The sequence below is a fragment of the Cavia porcellus genome, unplaced genomic scaffold (genome assembly GCF_034190915.1).
Source record: "Cavia porcellus strain 051 isolate PalLab524CR breed Dunkin Hartley unplaced genomic scaffold, mCavPor4.1 scaffold_1, whole genome shotgun sequence".
Classification (NCBI taxonomy): Eukaryota; Metazoa; Chordata; class Mammalia; order Rodentia; family Caviidae; genus Cavia; species Cavia porcellus.
Genome location: NW_026947484.1, coordinates 94,972,606 through 94,995,646, shown reverse-complemented (window position 1 = coordinate 94,995,646; position 23,041 = coordinate 94,972,606). Strand labels below are relative to the sequence as shown.

General features: G+C 35.1%; 1 protein-coding gene across 4 annotated transcripts in view; it reads left to right on the top strand.

Moving 5' to 3' along the window:
- The window catches only part of Mllt3 (MLLT3 super elongation complex subunit), a 260,325-nt gene that overhangs the window by 192,531 nt on the left and 44,753 nt on the right, over nt 1–23,041 (top strand). For 3 of the 4 annotated variants that reach the window (XM_063251854.1, XM_063251833.1, XM_063251844.1), the window contains one exon: nt 6,406–7,116. The exons of the other annotated variant lie outside the window; for it this stretch is intronic. In XM_063251854.1, the coding sequence (XP_063107924.1) occupies nt 6,406–7,116 (711 nt within the window). The remainder of the gene's footprint in view (nt 1–6,405; nt 7,117–23,041) is intronic. 4 annotated transcript variants of the gene reach the window in all.

Genomic DNA, 23,041 nt, shown 5'->3' with positions numbered 1-23,041 from the left:
ACATTTCCCTCTGAGTACATATTTCCTGGGCCCTTAATTTTTAAAATATATTTTTCTTATTTATTAGAGTATGATCAACTGATATAATCTATACAAACATTTTTACAAAGAGATTTTAAAACTTATTTTATGATAATTTATGACTGATTTTTATTTGTGTTCTCTGGATGCATATAAAAATTATGTTTTATTCAAGAAATTGAAAGTTACATATATATATGTATATATGTATGCCAGTTTCTTAATTTTACAATGTCAATACTGATTTTATTAGATCTGCCCACTTATGACAAAAATGTGTTCATTTTTTATTTAAATGAAATATTTAAATTTTTCATAATATTAAATAGATTTACTTTAATACAACTTAGCCTTTTATGTTGTTTATGCTGTTTGGTACAGCCAATCTTGAATTTCAACATTATCTGATAGTGTTTTCTTTGGGGAATGTTTGCTGATATTTTTTATCTCATCCTTTTCTTTAAACTCTTCAATCATCTGATTTTTGTTTTTCTTCCTAGAAGTTGGTACATGACACATCTTTCTAGCTCAGTCTGACACTGTCTTTCAGTGGGAAAATAGAGTTTTTATCTGTTGATCTGTATCACTTCTTTCATTTTTCTTAATTATGTTTGTATTTTCAAATGATATCAATTTCCCATTTCCCTTCATTGATAGGAAAGTTATTCTGTACATTTTTTTGCTGCCTTTCCTTTTAATTATTCATGATTGAAGTTTTCTTTTACCTTAACATAAAAAGACAATGGAGTTTTCATGTAGACACTCCTCTACCATTTCTAAATTTCTGTGAAGATTAAACAGTTTTGGAGGCCAAGATTTCTGTTAGACTTTCTTGTATTAGGATTGTATATTAAGCACTTGTTATTTATTCACATTAAGTATTGCAGTTACATTTCATTCTGTGTAGAATGTAAGGTTAATTGAGTTCTGGTTTTTTTTATACCATCATTTTGCACACTAATGGACTCTTTCTTTTTTTTTTTTTGCTGTGATTATTATTTGGCTAGAATTCCTCTACAAGTCCTTTGCTAAATGAGGCAATGGGCAAAGTGCTTTTTAAATATTTAAATATTGATAAAAACTTCTTTCTCACTAAGAAATGTGCAAAGGATGTTTGAGCTATGCAGTAGTTAGTTCTCTTTTATCCACAGTTTTGCTTTCTGAGGTTTCAGATACCTATGACCAACAATGGCCAAAAAGTGTCAAGTTGAAAATTCCAGAAATAAACAAATCCTAACTTTTAATATAGTGTGTTATAATTCTATTTTATTATCCATTATTGTTACTCTCTTAGTGTGCCAAACTTTATCTTAGGTATATATGTATGTATTGATGGGTACATCTGTGTATTTCAGGTTGGGTTTTATGTGAGGTTGAAGGGATTCAGTGGGGTCATGGAACCTATCTTCCGTGCATGATGGGGGACTATTGTACTACTTTTTCTCCCAGCCATCTAGATACTATTATTCTTTGTTTTAGATTCCAGTGTTAATAAATGAAGTCTAATGTCAGTTCGATTCTTTTTGTTTTTAAGTACTTGATTTTGTTAACCTGTCAATTTTTCTTTTATCTCTGAAGTTTATCAAATAGAATGCAGTATTCTAGTGCACCCTTTAAAGGGCATTAGCTCTGCTGGATCTTAGGTAACACCTGGGAAGTTGCACTTTGGTCTTTTCTTTTGGTTTGTGGAAATTTCCTTCAGTGTCACTATCATGGTTGCCTCTCCTGTCTCTTCTTTTTACTCCTTCTGTGGCCTCTCTGGAACCCTTCCTGTGGCTGATTTCTTAGGGCACCCCAACTGTTCTTCACATCCTCTTTTCCCATTACAATTTTCATCTCTTGTGTTTTTACTTTATTCTTTGAGCTTTCCTACAGTCGTTCTTTCAAAATGCCTGTGTTCTCTATCCTTTCCTTTAGCCAATTCTCAATCTGAGAGTTTTAATTTTTGAGGTTGAACCTAATTAACATTTTTTTGTAGCAGCCTTTTTTTTGCTACTGGGGACGGAACTCACAACCTTGTGCTTGCCAGGCAGGCTCTTAACACCACTGAGCTAAATCCCCATCCCTTATACTGTTTTTGACCTAAGCTTTTTTTCTGTCTCCATCAGAAGATCTGTTAGTTCCATCCCTTCCTATTTCCTCTTCCCTTAGGCGTGTTATTTATAGGTGCACTGTGGCTCAGCCTGCATGGTAGCAGAAGACATGCTGTCTACTTTTTAGCTACTTACCTGACAGACTCTTTGCCTTCCGTCAGTTTCCTTGTATTCCCTGGACCAGTAGTTGAGTGGACTTTTATTGAGTGCTTTCAGAGCCAGGGAGCCTGACATACCTGTGCTGTTATCTGTATGTTAAGCTCCTTTGGGTCTAGTTTAGAGCTCCACTGAACAAGATATGATTTATCTGAGAAACTCAATCAACATAGAAGCCAGTAAAAATAGGACAGAGAGGAAAGAAATGGGAGTCAAAATATCAATTTGGAGTTAGTAGAGATAACTTGGAAATTGGAAGCCAAATATAATCAGAAAACTTTATTCTGGCCAGTAATTACAACTTCTCCTTTTCTTAATCCATCTACTAGGGTTGCTGACAAGTGGTGTTAGAAGAGATTACACATTAAAAGACCCATTCTGTTCCAGAAAATTAAAACAAGGAAGCTTTCAGTAGAACTGTGAATGGATTAAAAAAATTCTGTACCTTATATTCTCAGGTTGTAAAATTAGTGCAAATATATGTATGCTTATGTTTAACCACTTACCTTAAATATTTGAGATTTGAATTATGCACACGTGCTGCCTTTGGTTGGATTACTTGGTGCTCAGTTTGTCGAATAAACCTCAGGCAAAGAGAATTTGAATTACACAGTGTCTGTAAACTAAACTTCACTTTGGATGGCAATTAGTGCATGCTACCAACTGGCACTTAATGTTGAGGTTAATGGTTCAATAAAAAATTTGAAAAGCTACTGGCTGAATCGTGTGTGTGTGTGTGTGTGTGTGTGACAGATAAGTTAAGAATCATTGAAAGCTTTTATTCTATGTTAGTAGCAACTTAATGCTTGGTTGTGTGTCAAAGCCACTGTTTCACATCTATTACATGTATGAATATGGTTCTTGAGGACTTGTATTTAAACTGTCATGTATCACAGATGCAGTCAAAGAAAACACTGCCCTCCATAATAGAACCATTCTCTACTTTTTTCTACATTTCTCAGTTTTACTTGGCTACAACTCTGTTATGGAATGTGTTTGTCCTCTTAGCTTATTAAGAGCTATTGTTCTCTTAGCTTAAAGAAAGCTTGTAAAAGGAGAAGGAACAAAAATAATCAGGCTTCTTGCTCGTGTCAAGATTTGTTACGTAGACGAAAAGGTAACACTGAAGCCTTAGACCAAAGTCCTAAAAAATCATTAAAACTTAAATTTCTAGAGCTTTTGTATCTAGAATTATTATGTATCTAATTAAGACAAGAGTTTAAACTTCTTACATGATAAAGTTTTGTATCAGATGCCACTGCGTTCCTTATATTAGGAATTCCAGTTTGTTCCACAGAAGGCTATGGTTAAGGAGTCATGGAAAGTCCTCTGGAGTGCTCCCTCCACCCTGCTGCTGAATCGTTAATGGTTTTTCATTCTTTTCTTTTTTAAATTTTATTTTAAAGAGAAAAAAGTTAACACAAAGGAGTTTCAGAACAAGGTGGTAGAACAGCATCAATGCTTAATACATTGCCCACTGGTGTCCTACAGCAGCACAGGACATAGGTGCGACATCCCGTCCAAACAATACTGGAACAAACATGCTTTCCAGGAAACAAACAGAAGCCCATTGTACAGCTACCCAAACCATCCTCTATACACATGCATCCTTTCCCTTTACCCATTCTTCCTTCTTACATCACTGTTTGTCTTCTCCTCCGAACAGCCTCCTCCCAATTCACAATATCTTTGCACTTTTTTTTACTTTAAAGAGAAAAACACTCAGAAAAATCAAGATGCAAACAAACCTAAAAACAACAAAAGCAAAATGACAACAACAACAAAATAATAACTATATCGGTTTTCAAACCAAGAGAATAAGAATTTAACAATGGTTGTTGTACTGAAAGTTGTTACCTTTAAAATAGTTGCTTAAGTCACCAGACACAGGAATAAAACAAAAAGGAAAATGGAGCACAACATTGGAGTTCAAAAGCAAGATAGAAGAAAATCCCCAACAGTTGCCACAGTGCACACTGCCATCCTCCACATACATGCTTAGACCACCAGCCCCAGGCCTGCAAAGTTAACTAAACAACACAAGCATCAAGCTATTCCTTTTACCTCTGTTGCTACCATCTTACTCTGAGTCCTCTGAATCAGCCAGATTCCCATGGAGGGGGTTGGGGGTGGGTTAGGAGGATGGGATGCTCTTCTGGTTTCCCAGCCAGTAAACTGGCTGGCTTACAGGAAGATGTGCTTTGTCTTCTTGCTGAATCTCCTCCTGATCCCCATAATGCAACGTGGCTCACTTTTAATTCTTAACATTAAAAATTTTATAATGAAACATTATTTAAAGTTCCTGTATAAGAATATGTGCAATACTTTATGTAGGTTGAATATCAAACAGCAGTGCTTGGGTGTTCTTAGTCATTATTAGAATACTGATTGCAAATGTCCAAAATTCAGTGAGTCAACAAACCAATTTAAAACATACTCAAGGATATTAGATTTCAAAATGTTCTTTCTTAATTTAGTTTGTCTGTTATACTTTATTTTAATTATTCATAGCAATAGCATAACATTCCAGGAAATGTCTTATAATGAATTTATAAAATAATGACATTTCAGTAATATGAATTCTATTTTTAAAGCATTCTCTTTTTACATCTCAGCTTCACCTATTATGGAAGGAATTGTCCAGTTTGATACATAAAACAAATCTTTGCTTAGTAAAAGCTCCCTTGAGAAAATAAATGGAATACGTAGGATTGGTTTGTATTTGTTTGGGCTTAAGTGAAAAATAAGTTAGACATGGTGACACATGCCTGTGGTACCAGCATCTGGGAGGCTGAGGCAGAACAATTACTGTGAGTTCAAGGTCAGTCTGATTGCACAATGAATTTAAGACCAGCCCAAACTACATAGCAAGACCCTGACCTTAAAAAAAAAAAAAAAAAAAAAAGAGCCTGACGATGTAAATTCTAGTTGAAATTTTGGACATTTATTTGTCTTTGGTTTATTAGAAGATGGAAATTAGTAAGAAAGAGCTTTTATTTTAGTATTGTATGAATTTTTACATGTCTAAGTTCTAATTCTATTTATTATTATTAATGGTAGAAGTTCACAAATATAGTAAGTATGGACTTACATTTTGTTCCTAAACAGAAGAAATATGTAGTGGTTATATATTCTGAGGTGTTTATATGAGTGAAAAAAATGATAATATTTGAAACGAAATAGGAGCAATTACCTCTTTTTTCATGATTACATGCAGTATTATTAAAGAGTTAGTTCATTTGATGTTCAGGTGAAATTTTGTTACATTGCATTCCTTTTCTTTGCCCCTATTAGAAATGCACTCCTTAGCTGGTGAAATTTTAAACAGAATAAAAACAATTGTTTTTTAAAATCCCAAAATGGAAATTATTTCTTTTAAGCATTTTGTGTTTTTTTAATGTTGCAAAGTCATTTTGAATTTAATGTAACCTGACTTTAACAGGTGATACTGACTTAGTTTTCCACTTCCTTCTTAGTCTTGTGCTATAGCTAGATGCTATTCTTCAAATATACTCTGTGATTTCCTCCCTTATTTTAATGTTTTTTTGACCCCTGGTCGTTTAAGTACCGTTTCATTCTTTTCTTTCCAGTAATTATCTATTTATCCTCTGGGACCAAATTGACCTATTACTTCTTCATTAAATAAACTTCTGAATTACTCTTTTTCCTCAAATAGAAGTATATAGTCCCCTTTCTTTTGTTGTCATAGCCCTTTGTAGGTGGCTGTTTCAAGAACCATCAGCCAAAGATGGTTCGTAATTATTAAGAGCAGGACCATGTATTCTAGGACAAGGCTGTAGTTAATATTCATTGAATTGAAACTCCATGCTTCTAGTGATTAGGTAGACAGCTTGCCTCTGTACACTCTTTGATCACAGTAACCACGTCTCCCTGTGTTTTTTATGTATACTCTTCCAACTTGTTATGCTATAATGGTATTAAATATTGTATTAAAATATGGTATTAAATATGTATTAAAATGGTATTAAATATCATATTAAAATATTTTTGGTATCTAGAAGTAACTTATGAGCAATCAAAGAAGGATCATTGTATGCATATCAAATCAAGAGAATTGCCTTTTGAGTCTTTGTTCCTAGTCTTGAGAGTTTATTTCCTTCTCCGCTTTCTGCAGGACCCTAATAGGAGTATTCATACCAGCAGTAGCAGCAGCAGCAGCAGCAGTAGCAGTAGCAGCAGCAGCAGCAGCAGCAGTAGTAGCAGCAGCAGCAGTAGCAGCAGCAGCAGCAGCAGCAGCAGCAGTAGCAGCAGCAGCAGCAGCAGCAGTACCAGTTTTTCAAAGCCTCACAAATTAATGAAGGAGCACAAGGAAAAACCTTCTAAAGACTCCAGAGAACATAAAAGTGCCTTCAAAGAACCTTCCAGGGATCATAACAAATCTTCCAAAGAATCCTCTAAGAAACCCAAAGAAAATAAACCACTGAAAGAAGAGAAAATAGTTCCTAAAATGGCCTTCAAGGAACCGAAACCCATGTCAAAAGAGCCAAAACCAGACAGTAACTTACTCACCATCACCAGTGGACAGCAAGATAAGAAGGCTCCTAGTAAAAGGCCCCCTATTTCAGATTCAGAAGAACTCTCAGCCAAAAAAAGGAAAAAGAGTAGCTCAGAGGCTTTATTTAAAAGTTTTTCTAGTGCACCACCACTGATACTCACTTGTTCTGCTGATAAAAAACAGATAAAAGATAAATCTCATGTCAAGATGGGAAAGGTCAAAATTGAAAGTGAGGTATCAGAGAAGAAAAAATCGACTTTACCACCATTTGATGATATTGTGGATCCCAATGATTCGGACATGGAGGAGAATATGTCCTCTAAATCTGATGTGAGTAGTTAGTCTTCATGGTTTTTATTCTTCCCTTACTAGTTGTTGATTTATTTCTGATAGCTTTATAATAAGGCATACAACTGATTTTGAACTCTTGACAAGGTAGCATGGAGATAGGTGTTGCCTGGAAATGTCATAACTAACTGGGGAAAAGAAAATGACATCATTAAGGAATGTTTTAAGGTTGTGATTTTAAGTCATTAAAGGAAAGGTATATTTCAGAGTGTTATAACGGGTCATTTCAATAGCAGTGAAAATTTCAGTACTCTTTAAAACGTGGTTACTATGTTTTTTTCAGTGCTGGTTGATTTAGGATAATGAGAGGGATATGACAAAATGATTACAAAGGATAAGTAAGTTTAATAGAAAAAGAGAATATAATGGGATAAGTTATTATATTGATCTTTTTGATTATTGCAGTGATGTAATTTGTTTATATAGATAGGAGTTTGGTATCTTTTAGAAGCTTATTGAGGCAAAATTAATGTGACAGCATACTGTATATATTCAGTATGTATAATTTGAAAAATTTCGAAAGTTGCACATGTCTGTAAAATCATTTTCATTTCAAAAACATCTACCTTTTTCGTCATTGATTTGGAAAGGGTGGTATATTGTCTTTGCTGTGGTTTTTGATATTAGAATTGCTTCCTTGGCCGCACAAAGGAGCATTTAGCTATTTAAACTTGTCTATTATTTTTGGAGCTGGAAGGGATTTCTAGTTTTCTTAGTAAAATAATAAATCTTACACTTAAAGTGACAGTGCTGAATATCTGTCATCCATCTGTCTGTAGGTCCATCTGTCCTTCCTTCCTTCCTTCCTTCCTTCCTTCCTTCCTCCTGAGTTGGGTCCTACTATGTGGTTCAGGTTGGCTTTGGAAGGAGGATGTATTGCACACTGGCCTCAGACTGCAGTGGTTCTACTTCCTCAGCCTCCTGAGTGTGGGACTATAGGTGTGCACCACCACCACACCCAACTTAACTCTATTTCTGAAAAATAAACGTCACTTGGTATAAAGTTATCTCATCCTTCCTTTTCTTTTTCTCTCTGATTTTGTCATCTGTTTTAGGTAGAAAGCCAGCCAGAGCCAGTGTCCGACCCAGAGCCAGGGAGTGGCTCTAATGCCAATTCACAGGGGACCAGAGACCACCTCTTTATCACTACTCACTGTAGCTAATATCTAACCTTTGACAGAAGGTCAGGTTTTAGGAACAGGGTGGGATATAAAATACTGGAGTTTGGGTAATTTATTTCAGTCTTTAGTAAACGTTCAGTAGTCATAGTTTCTAAAATAGCGATGACAGCTGAATGGATTTGTTGCAATAATATCTCAACTATTAATTTTCCTTGTTGGCTCCCTTCCTTTCTTTTAATGTGAAACTTATTCTTAAGGCAGATATTACTTGGAACTTTTTATGTGTTTGGTTTTTGTTTCGGATCACCCTGAAATGCTACTGGAGTGTGACTAATCTATCAAAATTGTCAAGTTTAGCAACTTGGTCTTTTCTGTATTCTGACATGTTGTGATCCTCTTAGAGCAAAGGTTTTCAAATAGTGTGAGTCACTGGTGAGGTATGAAATAAATTTAACATGTCATCACTAGCATTTAAAAATCCAGAATAGTTTGTAATTTAGTATGAGTAAGCAGTAGTTTTTGAAATTTTTCTTTCAGTCTATATGCATATTTCTTACAGTGGTCACAACGACAAAAGGCACCTTTTTAGAATATTTGCTCATTTGTAAGTAGTCCAAATGACAATCATAAAGCAAATGCTTTTTCCACGTGGAACTATCCCAGATGGTCTCCTTTCTTGGCTAATTTTTTTTATTCTCCTTATGTTTTTCTTGCTCCTTCTCATTTATATATGATTTATAAAGTTTTAATAAAATTATTACTTCTCTTGGTATGTTTATGCAAAACAATACCTTAAAAACTTCTAGAACCAAAAATTAGAATTCTACATAATACTTTACAGTAGTCAGTAAACTTTCAGTATGACGTATGACAGGTTAGAGTGAGAAATACAGTGATTTGTACAGGAATTTTTATGATATGCTTTGCACAATTTGACAGAGAAAGTAGCTAAAGATATTGTTTGGGTATAAATCCCAACTATGATATTTTCCTTATAAGTTATGTCTTCTAGTGATAAATGCATTTATCGGGCCAGGGACTTAGTTTAATGGCATAAGTGTCTGCCTGGCAAGTGCAAGATCATGAGTTCAATCCCTGGTACTAGAAAAAAAAAAAAAAAATAAAAAAAGAAAGAAGTAAACTTAAAAAAAAAATAAATGCATTTATCATTGTTGCTTTTGGCTTAATTATTAAAATGTAGTTTGAAAAAAAGGGGCACTATGTAATTCAGGTGTCCAAGAGGCCTTGCTAGGAACAAAAGAGGGTAAGAGAAAGCTGACATTCCACTGTCCAGAAAAAAGTCTTGTTTAGTCTGCCTACCCTCTACCTAACATCCTGCTTTGTGGACAAGGCAGAGGATAGGCAGCAACTTTAATGGACCATGCTAAACTGCCCAGACCCTCTCTTGGTCAGGAACTACTTTGGTAGCATAGGGCAGGCCCAAATTCAGGGGAACTGCTCCCACTGTTCTGGGTGTGAGCGCTCTGGCCTTCAAGTAGGGGTGATTAGAAGAACAGATTTCTCTAAAGATCTTAACAGCTCCATTACTTGAATATCAGCCAGATCTTTGTTCATTTGTAGGGGATGGGGTAGCAGATAATTTGAGCTTCAAAGGGAAGAACATGGACTCTGAAAATGGAACGAGAAAAAAGAAAGAAATCATAAGATCCTAAGAATTAGGAAGGCTGGGGAAACCAATTTTTCAGTTGGTATGTTTATAAAGAAAGTATATTGTCTCAGTACAAGTTGATTAAAAGGAAGAATATTTTTTATTTTTAAAGGAACATTTTAAGAATCTTCTCTAAAGTCAAGTTAAATTCAGGTTTTATGTAAAAATAAAAATCAGTACTATTAAGATGGATTAGGGTGTTTAGCATTTTTGTTCATATGATTTTTGGGGGGGAGTTCAGGTTTTATATACTTGTGTAAGAGAAAGAAGGAAAAAAAAAACGAATATCCATGGTTTATGGTATGCATGTGTTTTAGGGCTCACTTACTTGCTAATAAGTGGTAGACGTGTAATGAGTTTGCAAGCTTGTGCCAGACAGGCTGTGTTTTGCATTTCAGTGCCACCAGTGATCTCGACAAACTACTTTACCTTCTCTCTTCGATCTAGTGTGTAGAATTACAGAAAATTAGTAAGTCAGTTTCAGTAATAATCCACTAAATACACACTAATAAAAAAAGTGTCTGACTTAGCTTCTGGGAAGCTTTTATAGTCTGTAGTTATTAAAGAGATTTTATGATAGTCAAAAACATTATAGAACTTTAGTTGTCTTTTTAGGTGTGAGGATTTTTATGCTTTAAGTGGAGGAAGAGTACTTGAAATATGCCATTTTGCTGTGAATTTTGTTATAAGGAAGCATATAGCCTGGATAACTAATATGCCCTTGTAAAATGATCACAGGGAAAATAATATGACAGAATATTAGTTTCAAACCAAAGGTAAGCCAAATTTCCCCCAAGATCTTTTATTTTTTTAATGAACTGAGATGGAGAAAAACACTGCCTTGGAATAGGCATTTGTTAGTATTCTTTTTTTAAATTAGTGTACTTGTTAAATCATTCTCAGAAATAGTTTATTTTTGTGTCATTTGTAATATAACTGAAGGAATAACTTTTAAATATTTGTGAGTTTTGAAATGTATCATCTTACAAAGGCAATCTGAATTGTCACATGAAACTTCATAAATAATTTTCCCTACAGAAGAATTTGAATGGGCAAGACAATAGGATAGGGTGACAGATGGAGTGTTTCATGGTGGGCGAACATCAGCAAACACAGAAAGCATCATCAGGGGATGGTTTTGTTAAGGATATTTTGCATTGAAGAACCTCAGTAATTCCTGTTAGAGTGTTTCTCTGTTTTAAGAGTCTATCTTTTGGAGGGCATAGTGTGCCACAATACTTACTGGTTCTTAAAAGGTGACTTTTCTTACCGATCCCCTGTACTAACTGATGGAAGGGGTGAAGTTCTGAGGATATTAGTATCAAGTAAAAGTTTATAGTTTTGATTTTGTTTATATTTTAATTGATAATATAAAATAATCTAAATAGCTTTTACCCCTTCTGTAATTCCTCACTGTTTCTTTTTGTTTTTCATATAACTCCACTTCTAAAAACAAGTCTATGAAGTTGATTTTCTTTTGTTTAGTGAAGAAGTTTTATATTTATAGCAGGAAAAGAAGGAGAAAAATAATAAATAAAAATTTTAAAATAGGTTTATGATTAACTTCAGTTATGATAATTTGTGTATTATCAACTTCGATTCTTTTGCTTTGCACTGCAGAGATTCACTCATTGTTTACCAGTCAAAATGTTCAAAGTTGTATCTTTTCTTGTGAATGAGCAAATTATGTGTGGTCAAAATGTTGGCTACCTTATCCTGCAGTGTGAGAAATTAGATTTCACTGTATCTTTTGATGATTTTGGCTTATCAAGAGTGTTTTCTTGGATAAAAATTTTCTTGAGAGAGAAAAAAGAAACCAAAATCTCATCATATAGTGGCATTTTACCCAAGGGTAGATGATGATTCAGATATAGGGTAATACTTCAAACCACCTTAGCAGAGGTTTCTTTTGAAAAGACAGGGGGGCGGAAAAGGAAGAAGAAGGAAAAGAGGATTCCTTTCTTTTGCTTGTCTCATTTCCTCCCTCTCCACCCTCTTCATTGCCCTGCTAAACTGTCTGGAGCTGGCGGTAAATGTCCTGCTGTTGAAGCACTGGCCTTAGGTTTTTATGTGATGGCAGGTTGTTGCAGTCAGAGAAGAAGGTCTTTATTGTGTTTTCAAAGTGGCTTTTTAATGACTTGTAATTCCAGCACATGCAAGAGCTGTAAAGTCTGTGAGGAGGGTGAGCCAGCAGCTGAAGAGGCCATTCATTAAAGGTCTGCTTGCTCTCCAGGGAGGGCTCATTCAAGGCTCCCGTTTTCTGTGTTTTATTACTGGAGGTAAAAATACCTGAAGGGGTTGCAATTCTTCTTTTGGTAGATTGAGCTCAGTGTGGATCATGAATTAACACAATGGGAAGAAAGTTGACTTTGTTGAATTCTGGAGATGCTTTACCTTTCCCTGCCTTCTGGTGCTATTTTGTTTTTTGTTTGTATGTGATGTGACTGAAGAGGATGTCTGTAGTCAGCCAGCTCTTCCTTTGTTCATTCACATTCTTGGTTGATTCCAGAAAAGGACTAGAAGCAATTAAAAGGAAGATTATGTTTGAATAACCGGGGCCTGTTTTGATATATCTAAATCCAATATGATATCTTAGTTTTTAAATTAAATAATCGCTCAGAAGCCCTTGTGTAACAGAGGGTTGTGAAAAATGAGGGAGCTCTGTCATTGCAGAGTTGTCCATACTTAGCATTTTCAGTCACGTATATTGAGGATGTGTGTTTTCTAATAAATTCTGGAGCCACCTTTGAGAGTGCAGAATTGCCTGTTCAAAACATTACTGTTTAGTGTGTGTTGTTTATGTAATTTTCCCACTCATCATCTTTAGTCACAAATCCAAAAATGTGTCAACATGTCTTCACAAGACTAGCGTTCCTATGCCATAGGGATACGTTATAGCTATAGTTAAACTTTCTTGGAGTGCTATATGCTAAGCACTTGACATGTTCATTTAACCTATAAAGCAATTCTGCAAAACAGATACTGTCACTCTTTCATAGATGAGAAAACAAAGATCAAAGGTTAACAAACTTAGTAAAAGTTGCCATGTTTAGAAATGGTCAAGCTGGGATTTGAACACAGTTGGTAGGGAGGGGGTTTGGGGGAAAGGCAATCTTATTTTTCCATGGATTCATATTAAAATTGTGACAGTGTGTTTCATGAAGTTGATAGCATTGCCATGAAAGCCTCGAATATTCTTGTCCTACATAGGAATCATTTCATTAACATATTGGTTTGGGCTTTACCAACAATCTTTGGGTGGATTTGGGATACACACCATGAATGAGGAAAGAGCTGTGCAATATCCAGAAACGTTTTATTCTTCAGAGATGTGCTCACTTAAAAAAGACTCTCATATTTGCACACTGTACATATTATATTATTAAGAGTGTTTCTTTCCTTCCAGAATTTTCCCCACTTGCTTTTTGCATGGGAATTTGCTTAACAGAGCTGAGCTGCAGTGTCAGGCCTTCCCAGAAGGCCTTTCCAGATTTGTGACAACAAATCACAAATGGTGTCCTTTAGTCTGCTCATTGTTTTTGGTATCTTCTGATTTTGTAAATTTATTTTGTGGTCTAAATGTTTTATAATCTAAATTATTCAAAATGTAGGTTGTGCTTTCTTTGAATTCAGAGGCAAGATAAAGAAGTATTATAAGTAGAGAGTATTTTGGTATCTATGCAATTATTTAACCACGTTTGAGAAACTATTCCCAGTGGGTATTCATTTATTAATGTAAAAATTATTGTAAAAGCAGGACCAAGCTCCAAAAAGTGAAATTACCCTTAAGAGTCTTTAAGTCACTGTAGGTGACTGCATAGTGAGATATTTCTGGATAAAGTCAAAGATCCTTCTGTCAGGAAAAATTAGGAAAGCGTTCAGAGACAAAGTTTTGCCTTTGAATTCTGTGTTCAGAATCTTGTAACACAGAAAAAAGGAAATTTCTTCTTTGTTGATTATTTAAGAAAATGTAGGCATGGAATGCTCAGATATTACTTGACAGACTGATTAAGACTCAAGCCCTGGTCTGAGACCTTAGTGGTTAAAATCGTAGTGCTTTTTTTTTAGAAATTAAATTGCAGACATTTACCTTTTTAAGTGGATCTTCTTTTTTTAAAGTATTACAAGCCATCATGTCACTTTGAGTGAAGAAGACCATTTTTCTCTAAGCATGTTTAGCTGTGATATTCTTTCATTACTGGAATGATATTTGGTAACAGTTAAAAATCTGCTTGTTGGTAGGTGTTTCCTATCTACAAGCATGCATATGAAGTGTTGCATGTAATACAAAATTAGACTTTTAACTGGACTCTGAAGGAAATAAGGCATGAATTAGTAAAGATAAGGGTAGTGGATGGTAGGAGGCATTCTTGGTTGGGGAAACAATGTGAAAAACCATTTGGTAACAAATATGAACTAAGTATTTTGTCCACACTGACAAAGAGGAGAGAGGTCTTATAAATTAACTGTGGAAGTTGACTGATCATTCTACTTTATTGGGAATGAAAGAATCCTTATGGACCTCAATCCCTGCTTGGCATGTGCTGGTACTTTTACTGTATGTTCTTTTATTTAATCCATTCATTGAGTGAGATTGCTTTTGTGTTTCTGCTAATATGAAAGTGGCAGAGCAATCATTTGAATCCATGTCTGCCTAATGTCAAAACACTGACTTTTTGTATTGTACCTCTGATTAAATCTTGTTGACGGAAATCCTATCAAATTAAAACCACTGTAATATATGCTAGCCTTTTTTATTCTTTCAAAAATTTTATTAGTACATATTTAGTACATGTTAACATTAGTACATGTCATATTCACTGTGGGAGTCGGTGCGTATACATAACACATTGTTGTTCTTTTTACTTCCCTTCCTCTCCCCTTCCTCCACCCTGCTTTCATCTCTTGGTTCCCCTCCCATTTGCAGATCTACCTTCCGTTTCTTATTATTTGTCTTTATTTTGCTCTTTAAATTATTTATACTTTGGGTTTCTCATATAAGGAATCATGATATTTAAGTTTCTGTTTTATTTTACTTAACCTTATGGTTTCAAGGTACACTCATTTCCCTACATTTGACTCAAATTTAGCTTTCTTTGGGGCAGAGTAGTACTTCTTTGGATGTAAACACTACATTTTTCTTTATCCATTCATCTATTGAACGACATATGGGCCACTTCCCAAGTTTAGCTGTTGTGTGTTGTACTGCTATAAATATGGACATGCATGTAAAGCTATTAAATTATATTGTTAACTCCTTCTGTAAGACACCTAAAAGGAGAATAGCTGGATCAAATGAATTTCTATTTCTAGCTTTCTGAGGAATCTCTATACAGATTTCCATAGTGATGGTACTAGTTTGCATTCCTAAAAGAGTGTAGAAGGGTTCCTCCTCCCAGCTGTGTAGCCTCACCAGCATTTCTTATTGTGTGGTTTCTTGATGACAGCCATTCTTTTTTGGGATCCCAGTTGTTTTATTTTGCATTTCTGTAATGGCTAGAGATGTTGAACAATTTTTTTCCTTTTATTTATCTTACTAAACCTTTTGAGAAGAAAAACTAGTAGTTTTAACTTTCCCACGAACAGGTTTCCTCTGGCCCTGTGATAGTAGTATCCCTGTTCCTTGAAAAGGGAAGAATAAAGAAACATGTACTAATAAAAATAAATGAATGAATAAATAAATAGAATATGATACAGCTTCAGCATATGATACTTGGCTGTGAAAAATATAATGCAGAGTGACTCAAATGTGATTTTTTGAGATGCTAATTGTCTTGTTTTTTATACTTCAAATATTATTTTCTAATATTGCAGAATTGAAAACCCGTGATACCCGAGACAGTCCGATGGAAGTTGCTTACTATTGCGCTATCTCACTAGGTTGTCTCATGCACTATTACTGTGAGGGCTTCCATCTGTGGTGTTGTGTTATCTGAGGTACTCAGGTACTATTACTTATGAAGGATCCAAAGAAGGAAATATGCTGAAATATAGCTATGTCTGGCTAATAAATTATCTCTGTGGATTTAGGAGGTGTGGTCCAGAAAGTGTGGCCCAAGGCATGTTCTTGCAGTCAAAAGATGACACTGGTTTAATTTATTAGTTGTAAACTATAGAATGTGGATTGTAGTGATGATACCTGCCTCATGAGATTATAGCTTATACATGTTACCTGTCATTCAGGTATGAAATCAAAAATATTGATTATAACATGGACAAACCCATTTTGTTTGATAATTGTATGGATTATGTTTTATGAAGCTCTGACATTGGTAGGTGTTCTTATAAAGACTGAGAGACAAAGACACACTCTAGGAAATCACTGATTTTGTAATCAATAGTTACAACATATATTTTAAAATTCTCACACATGTTTCTAAATTATCACTTCCCATTTAGTCTAACCCTAGATTTTATTGGGAATCAAAGCAAAAATACTTCAGAAAGTGCACTGTAGTTTAAAATGCTTAAAATCTGATAAGTTGTACTCAAAGTGATCTGATGAATTTTTAGTAAACACTTTATACTTATTATTTCAAGTTTTTGTATTGTGTTTTCAAGTTTCCTCCTCTTCCCCATGATTTTCAAACTTTGGTTTAATTGAATGTGAACCTCAAACTTGTTGCTGATTTTCTCATGGATTATTTTAGTGCTAGATTATCTGATAATAGATTTGCATCAAGCAGGGACAATTGACCAAGCCTTCCTTCGCTGATCAGCAGCTTTCCACAAGTCCCTTTCCTCCTCTTTAGAGGTAAGTTATGCATAGTTCTTTGTTTTGTGTAATGGAATGGAGTCTCAGAGATTGCTCCAAAATATTTGGAGGAGGGAAGTAGTGTGACCTGTGCACTTAATGGCTTCATGGTATCTTTTCTGCCTCTAGAAACTCTGCACAGATTAATAAGCATTCTTTTTGAAACTAAGGCTACAGGTAGAAACCATATATGGTGTTTTTGGACAGCATTTACTTCCTGAGTTATAATCACAAAGTTTTCAAGCAGGAAGATATTTCAGCAGTTATTTTTCATTGAGTTGAATTTTACAGAGGAGAGCTTGAGGCCAAGTTTTAATACTTAGCCCAAGATAATAGAACCCTAACTATAAATAAAGACCCTAGCATGTGGCCCTTAACTGGCATAGCATCACTGTTTCCTCTGTAACAGTTTATAGTCCTTGTCACAGGCCATGCTTGCTCTCCCTGGCTCTTCTCTCACTGAGCATTTTGTAGTAGATACTAGTGACTTCTGTTAGTCCAAATCCCAACAGTTTACTTAGCAGAGATCTGTCTGGTGTTACCTCTCATCCCTGCATCTTAGCACACCAACCCTTTTTTGAATGACCAAACCTTATGTTTCATGTCTTCAGCAGAATCCCACTGGGAATGCTTCCCACTATGTCTAAGAGAAGATCAGGTGTAAATTCAAGAATATGTAACAGAGCTTATTTGATGAAAATTTTAATGGTCTTCGAGCCTTGGTAATCCTTAATTGTCGCTGAGAAACTGGGATAATTATGGCTTGATATATTTTAATGGGGAACAGTCAGTAAGCAGGTTAGAAAAGGGCACTCTGAGGTATCTGATAAGTCAAGAATCTTAAAAATATAAAAGAGCTTTGTTATAAACTGAGCTTTTGTTGGACAAGCTGATGTTCCTGAAGGAGGATACTTAAGTACTCCTCTTTCTCAGCTGTCAGATTCTCAGGTGAAAAGCCCGGTGGATTGTTCCTCTTTGTCTGTGCATATAGTGAGACATCCTGTATACCCGAGAGCCACCTTGCTTGTACCTCTTCCTTCTTTCCAGTTAACTCACATGCTCTGCAGACCACATCCTTGTGCGGTATCCTTCCTTGATGGATGTCACTAAAACTCCGTTAGTTTTCATCCCAGTCTAACTTTTGTTCTTGAAACCAGTCCTAAAACTGCCACTGGAAGAGATCACCAGCACCTTCCAGACTTGAATGTAGACACTGTCCTCTGAGTGTTAGGTTTGACCTTCCTGGTATCTTTGACTAGTTTTTTTGCTGTTTTTCTCCCTTCTGTGATTCTTTCTCTGATCGTTCTGATGACCCTCTGTGAGTCTCTGCTAGTCTTTTTTACCACCCTAAGTTAGCCATTCCCAGTCTTTTTCCTGTCATACAGTCATTCCTTAGACAATCACTGATTACCAATAGTTTTTCACATCTTTTCTAACCCCCAGCTTCCTAAAAAGGTACTGGTTGAGTAACTGACCAGTAGACACGTGAGACACATATCAAAGGCCCAATGTATTCTAGAACTTAGTATCTATGACAGATACTATTAGTTGTCTATTCAGTATCAGTTATCTTCTTCTTAATAACAGAATATCGGTTTCATTGCTACACTAATGTGCCTAACAAAAAATATTTTCTCAGTCTCCCTTGAAGATAGACATAGTCATGTGTTTCTGGGCACCAAGGGTGAGGGGTTTGTGTGATGACAGTGAACAAGACTGGGACAGAACTTATTTCAAGTAACAGGAAGTAATATAATGTTAAGCAGTGATTGGTGCTATAAAAGTTATTTTCCTTCACATCTCAGTTGGTGATGATGAAAATTACTAGGTGAAAATTGTAGAGAATTTTTTGAAAAAGAGCTAATTTGGCTGGCATGTTCTAGTTGACTTTTCTATTTCCCTTTGTCTGGAACTTGGCTGTGATGACTGGGGCTCTAGGTACCAGATTATGGGACATACATGCTAAGTATGGAGAAGCACAAAGGACAAGAAGAAACTTGATTCCCTGTTTCTTGACATAAAATTGCTGTATTGATCCTGTGTGTCATACTAGATTTCTCATTCAATGTGAGATGAATATCTTTGTTCATTTCTTAGGTGTCTATTACTAGCAGCTGAGCATACTTCCCAAAGAATTTAGCTCTACTCATTGTCCCAAAACATCTCCTGTGTTTCATAATCAAGTTAACATGCATTCTACCTATTTGTTTGTATACTAGTTGGAAACGTCAGTTACTAGTGGACAGAGCTTTCTGACAAACTCTTACTTGAGAGCCTGTTACATGTTATTGGGTACTAGGGTGATATGGTCAAAAAGTAAGAGCAGAGTTTACCTTCCAGTGCCAGGAAATATATGATTTTAAGCAGTGATTGGTACTATGAAAATTCTTTATTTTCCTTCCGATCTCATTTTAGTTGGTTATGATGCCTTATCAGATTTGTTCCCAAAATGTCTCAGAATCTCTTTTTCTCTACCTATTTGTATTCGCCTGTTGATTTGATTCCTCTTCACTTTCCTTACTTATTTAGAATTGTGGACTGAATCCAGAGCCCTTAGAACCTTACTCATGCTGGATGCTAGGGTCCAGACAAAGGCTCTACCACTGTGCCATACTGCAGCCTCAGGTTTGGTTTCTCATCACTCAGCTCAACTAAGTGGGGCAATTTGAGTTGCTTTTCCTATCTCTTTTCCTCCCCAGCTTGTTCACCATAACCTTCTAAAATATCAGCAATTCTGATAGGAAATATGTAAAATGCTGTAAATTAACAGGCTAAAAATACTTCATTGTTTGCAGATTTCAGCTCACATAAGGACTAAGTACCAAATTCTCTTTAATATTTCTATATTTTTAAATAGAAAATGTGAAATTATATCGTAGTATAGTCAGCCTTTCATTTATCATTATTCAGTTTCACCTGATGAATAGTATTAATTTGTGTGTATTTCTGTTTCCTTTCAAATATAATTTTCAATAAGAGGATACATTATTTCATTCATAGGTAATTCAATATAAATTTCTATGATAAGATATTTTAAAAACAATTAAAATGCTGTAATCACATCTAAACTAAAATGTTTAATATCATTTACTATCTAGCTACTGGACAAATTCTCTATAGAATCAAAAGGTCCTAATTATTTGGTTTTTATAGTTTATATGTTTAAATTGAGATCCAAATAAGGTCTGCATCTTGTAATTTTTAAAATGTCTTTCAAGGTTTTTAAAAATCTATATATCCTTGCTCATCTCTCTTTTTTCATGTAAAAATGCAAGAATTGTTTATCTTATAATTTCTAGGATAATTTGAGTTTGTTGACTTTGTGGTGTATTTCTACAGGTGAGTAGTTAAGAGGCATGGTTAACTGCAGGTTAATTTTTTTTTCTTTTTTTTTTTCTGAGGAAGACTATTACGTTGTTTTGCTTTGTATGAGGTAAGTTTGTTTCTTTTGTGTGTGCGACATATTGGCAACAATGGTTGCTCTGTGCCTGAGTGTGTTAATTCATTAAGAGTTATGAGTTGCTGTTATTTTATTCTATCTTGCTTTCTTTATTTGCTAGCCGGAATTTGCCTATAAAGAGAAACTGTCTTCTCTGTTTGCTTAGCCAGTAGTACAGCTTGTATAGGAAAACTAAAGCATCGTGCTTGGTTCTTCCCCTTTATTTGCTTTGTTCAAAGGAATGAATTTGGTTCCCTGGCACCCTTCAACAGTTTCAAATGCTTCAAAATTTATTTTAAGCCTTGCTTTTAAGTCTTTCATTATATGACCCTTTGCACTCTCATTTTTCTTTGCTTTCCCTTATACTTTAGTCATCCTAAAATATTAGCAATTCTTGTTTCCCCAGGGAAATACTCTCAGTCTTTTATGACCTGTTTAACTTTCACCTTTTCTTTGAAGCTTTTCTAAATAATATTCCCCAGCTGGTTATCTTTCCCACCTTTGTGCTTCCTCTGTCACCACTTTATGTGTACTTTGTGTATAGTACTTTCTCCGGTTAAAATATTTTTCTACTGATGAGTTGAATACATTGAGGATAGGCACTGTCTCTTAGTTTTCTGGTATCTCAGCTATTTGTGTTGTACTGAGCATGTAACTGGTACTCAACAAATGTTAAGTAATGTAAAGAAGTATTGAAGAATACATGTATTTATATCCTTAGGATTGAACCACTTAACTAATTTATATTTTTGTAGTTGAAGAGTCAACTATAAATACATCTGAACAATCTGTAGAAATGTCTGTTCTCTTTATGGAGTTGGAGTAGAAATCATTGGGAAGTGAGGCCTCACCATATATAAATAAGTCCCTCTTAAAGTACAGGATGTGAGCCATCCTTGTGTAAATAACTTCATACAATAAAATTCCCTGGTAAATCAGGGGCCAAAGTAAGCAAGGTATATAAGTATATAACTAGGATTGCATTTCATCTGCCTCTGTAGCCTTTGAATTTGTGTGAAAGGCATGAGTATATACTGTACAGGTTTGCAATGATCTCCTTGAAAAGACTTTAAAAAAAAGCCCATAAAACTGATTCTACCATGAAAAGTATTAAACCGCAAAACAACCCAGGAGAGGTGAGGACCACAAATTAATCTTTTATTGAGACTTCAGAGGGATGTGGATTTAAAAATCCCAAAACATTTGCTTCTGTATTTTTAAAAAGCAAATAGTTTTCAAAAAAATTTCAATAACAGGATGTTGCTGTGAAAGAAATTTCTGCCTCTCTGTTTCCTAGAGGGCCTGTGCAGAGCATGATAACATAGAGTTATACGACCACCTTGTTTTTGCTGTCTTTGTGATTATGAAATATGATTATGGCTCGTCTAATGTTTGTGTGTGCTCTCACAATTATTGCTGCTGGTAAAATGCCACCTGTGTACGTTATAAAGGGTCTACTTATCTCCTTTAGTTCCTCGGGTTTCATAATTGTCAAGACAGCTTACCTTCTTTAATAACTTTTTTTTTTTGGTAAATAGTTATTGAATCATCACATTTGAGTATTTCCAGCCATACAAGTAAATTTTTATTGTATATATGGAAAAATAAATGAAAAAATATAAAATATTTAAGTTCTTAATCATGGCAGCAAGCATTATGAAAAAGAGACATGAGTAATAACACTCACATTGACAGAAGCAGATATGGGACTACGGTTAGTTTCCCTGAAAACTTAGCATATTAGATATGTCTTAAGTTGGTGCTTCTATTCTCATAATTATACACACTGGTTACTTAGAATTTCTAAGGTGATTCTAAAATAATCACTATATCTGTAAAACAAAAGTTATACCCGAATATTACTTATCTCTGTGGGAAGTTGAAGCCTATGTGACAAAAATATCGTCATATGGGAAAGAAAATGTTACTGCAGCCACTTTTTCTTTTCTTAGGGAACCATGTGTGTGTGTACTTTGAAGTATTATTATTCTAAAGGAACCTTAAGACATACCCACAGTGAAATTGACTGGGTCCCTTGTCTTTGCTTGTGGGATCCCATACATGGAAGTATTTTATGGATCCCCTACAGCTCCCTTTTCTCAGCCTTCAAGGGCCCTCTGTGTTCCAATAAAAGTACAGATTAAAAACTATGAATCACACTCATCATCGCCATTGCTGGGGGTGCTTCCTTACACTGTGCATTTCTACTACAGGTTGAACGGTGCACTTGCTATTGAGCCAGTGTAGTAGTGCCGAAGCATGTAAATCAGTTGTACTTGCAGTTACATCAGTTAATTGTTATGCAAAGTAATTCTTGCTGTGAAATGCACGCTATCTTCTGTCCCTCCCTTCCTCCCCCATTCCCATCTCAGGCTCTTAGACCCATTATTCCATAGATCTATGAGGATTTTTAGCTTCTGGGCCGAGGTTATAGCTCAGCAGCATAAGTGCCTGCCTGGCCACCACAAGGTCCTGAGTTCAATTCCCAGTACCAAAAACCAAATATTTTTAGTTTCCATATATGTGAGAACATGTCATATTTTTCGGTTTTTAGCTGAATTATTTCACTTAATATAATGGCCTACAGTTCTATCCATTTTGCAGATGGCAGGGTTTAATTCTTTTTTAATGGCTGAATAATATCTCATAATACATAGGTGCCATATTTTCTCTATCCGTCCAGAGGCAGACAGTATGTTTTTATAGATGAAATGGAAAAACTGGTGTATCAAAGTCTTGAGACCTGGGAAATGATACCATCTTGAGCAAAGTACTTATTAATGTCTTAAGGCTTAATCTCATCTGAAATATGAATACTAACTCAATTGTTGATTGAATCAAGTAGTACCTGGCCTGTTCTTGATAATTTGTCAGAGCTAGAGAATGTGAATATTTTCAAAACTGATTTTTTCCTCCTTCCGTCC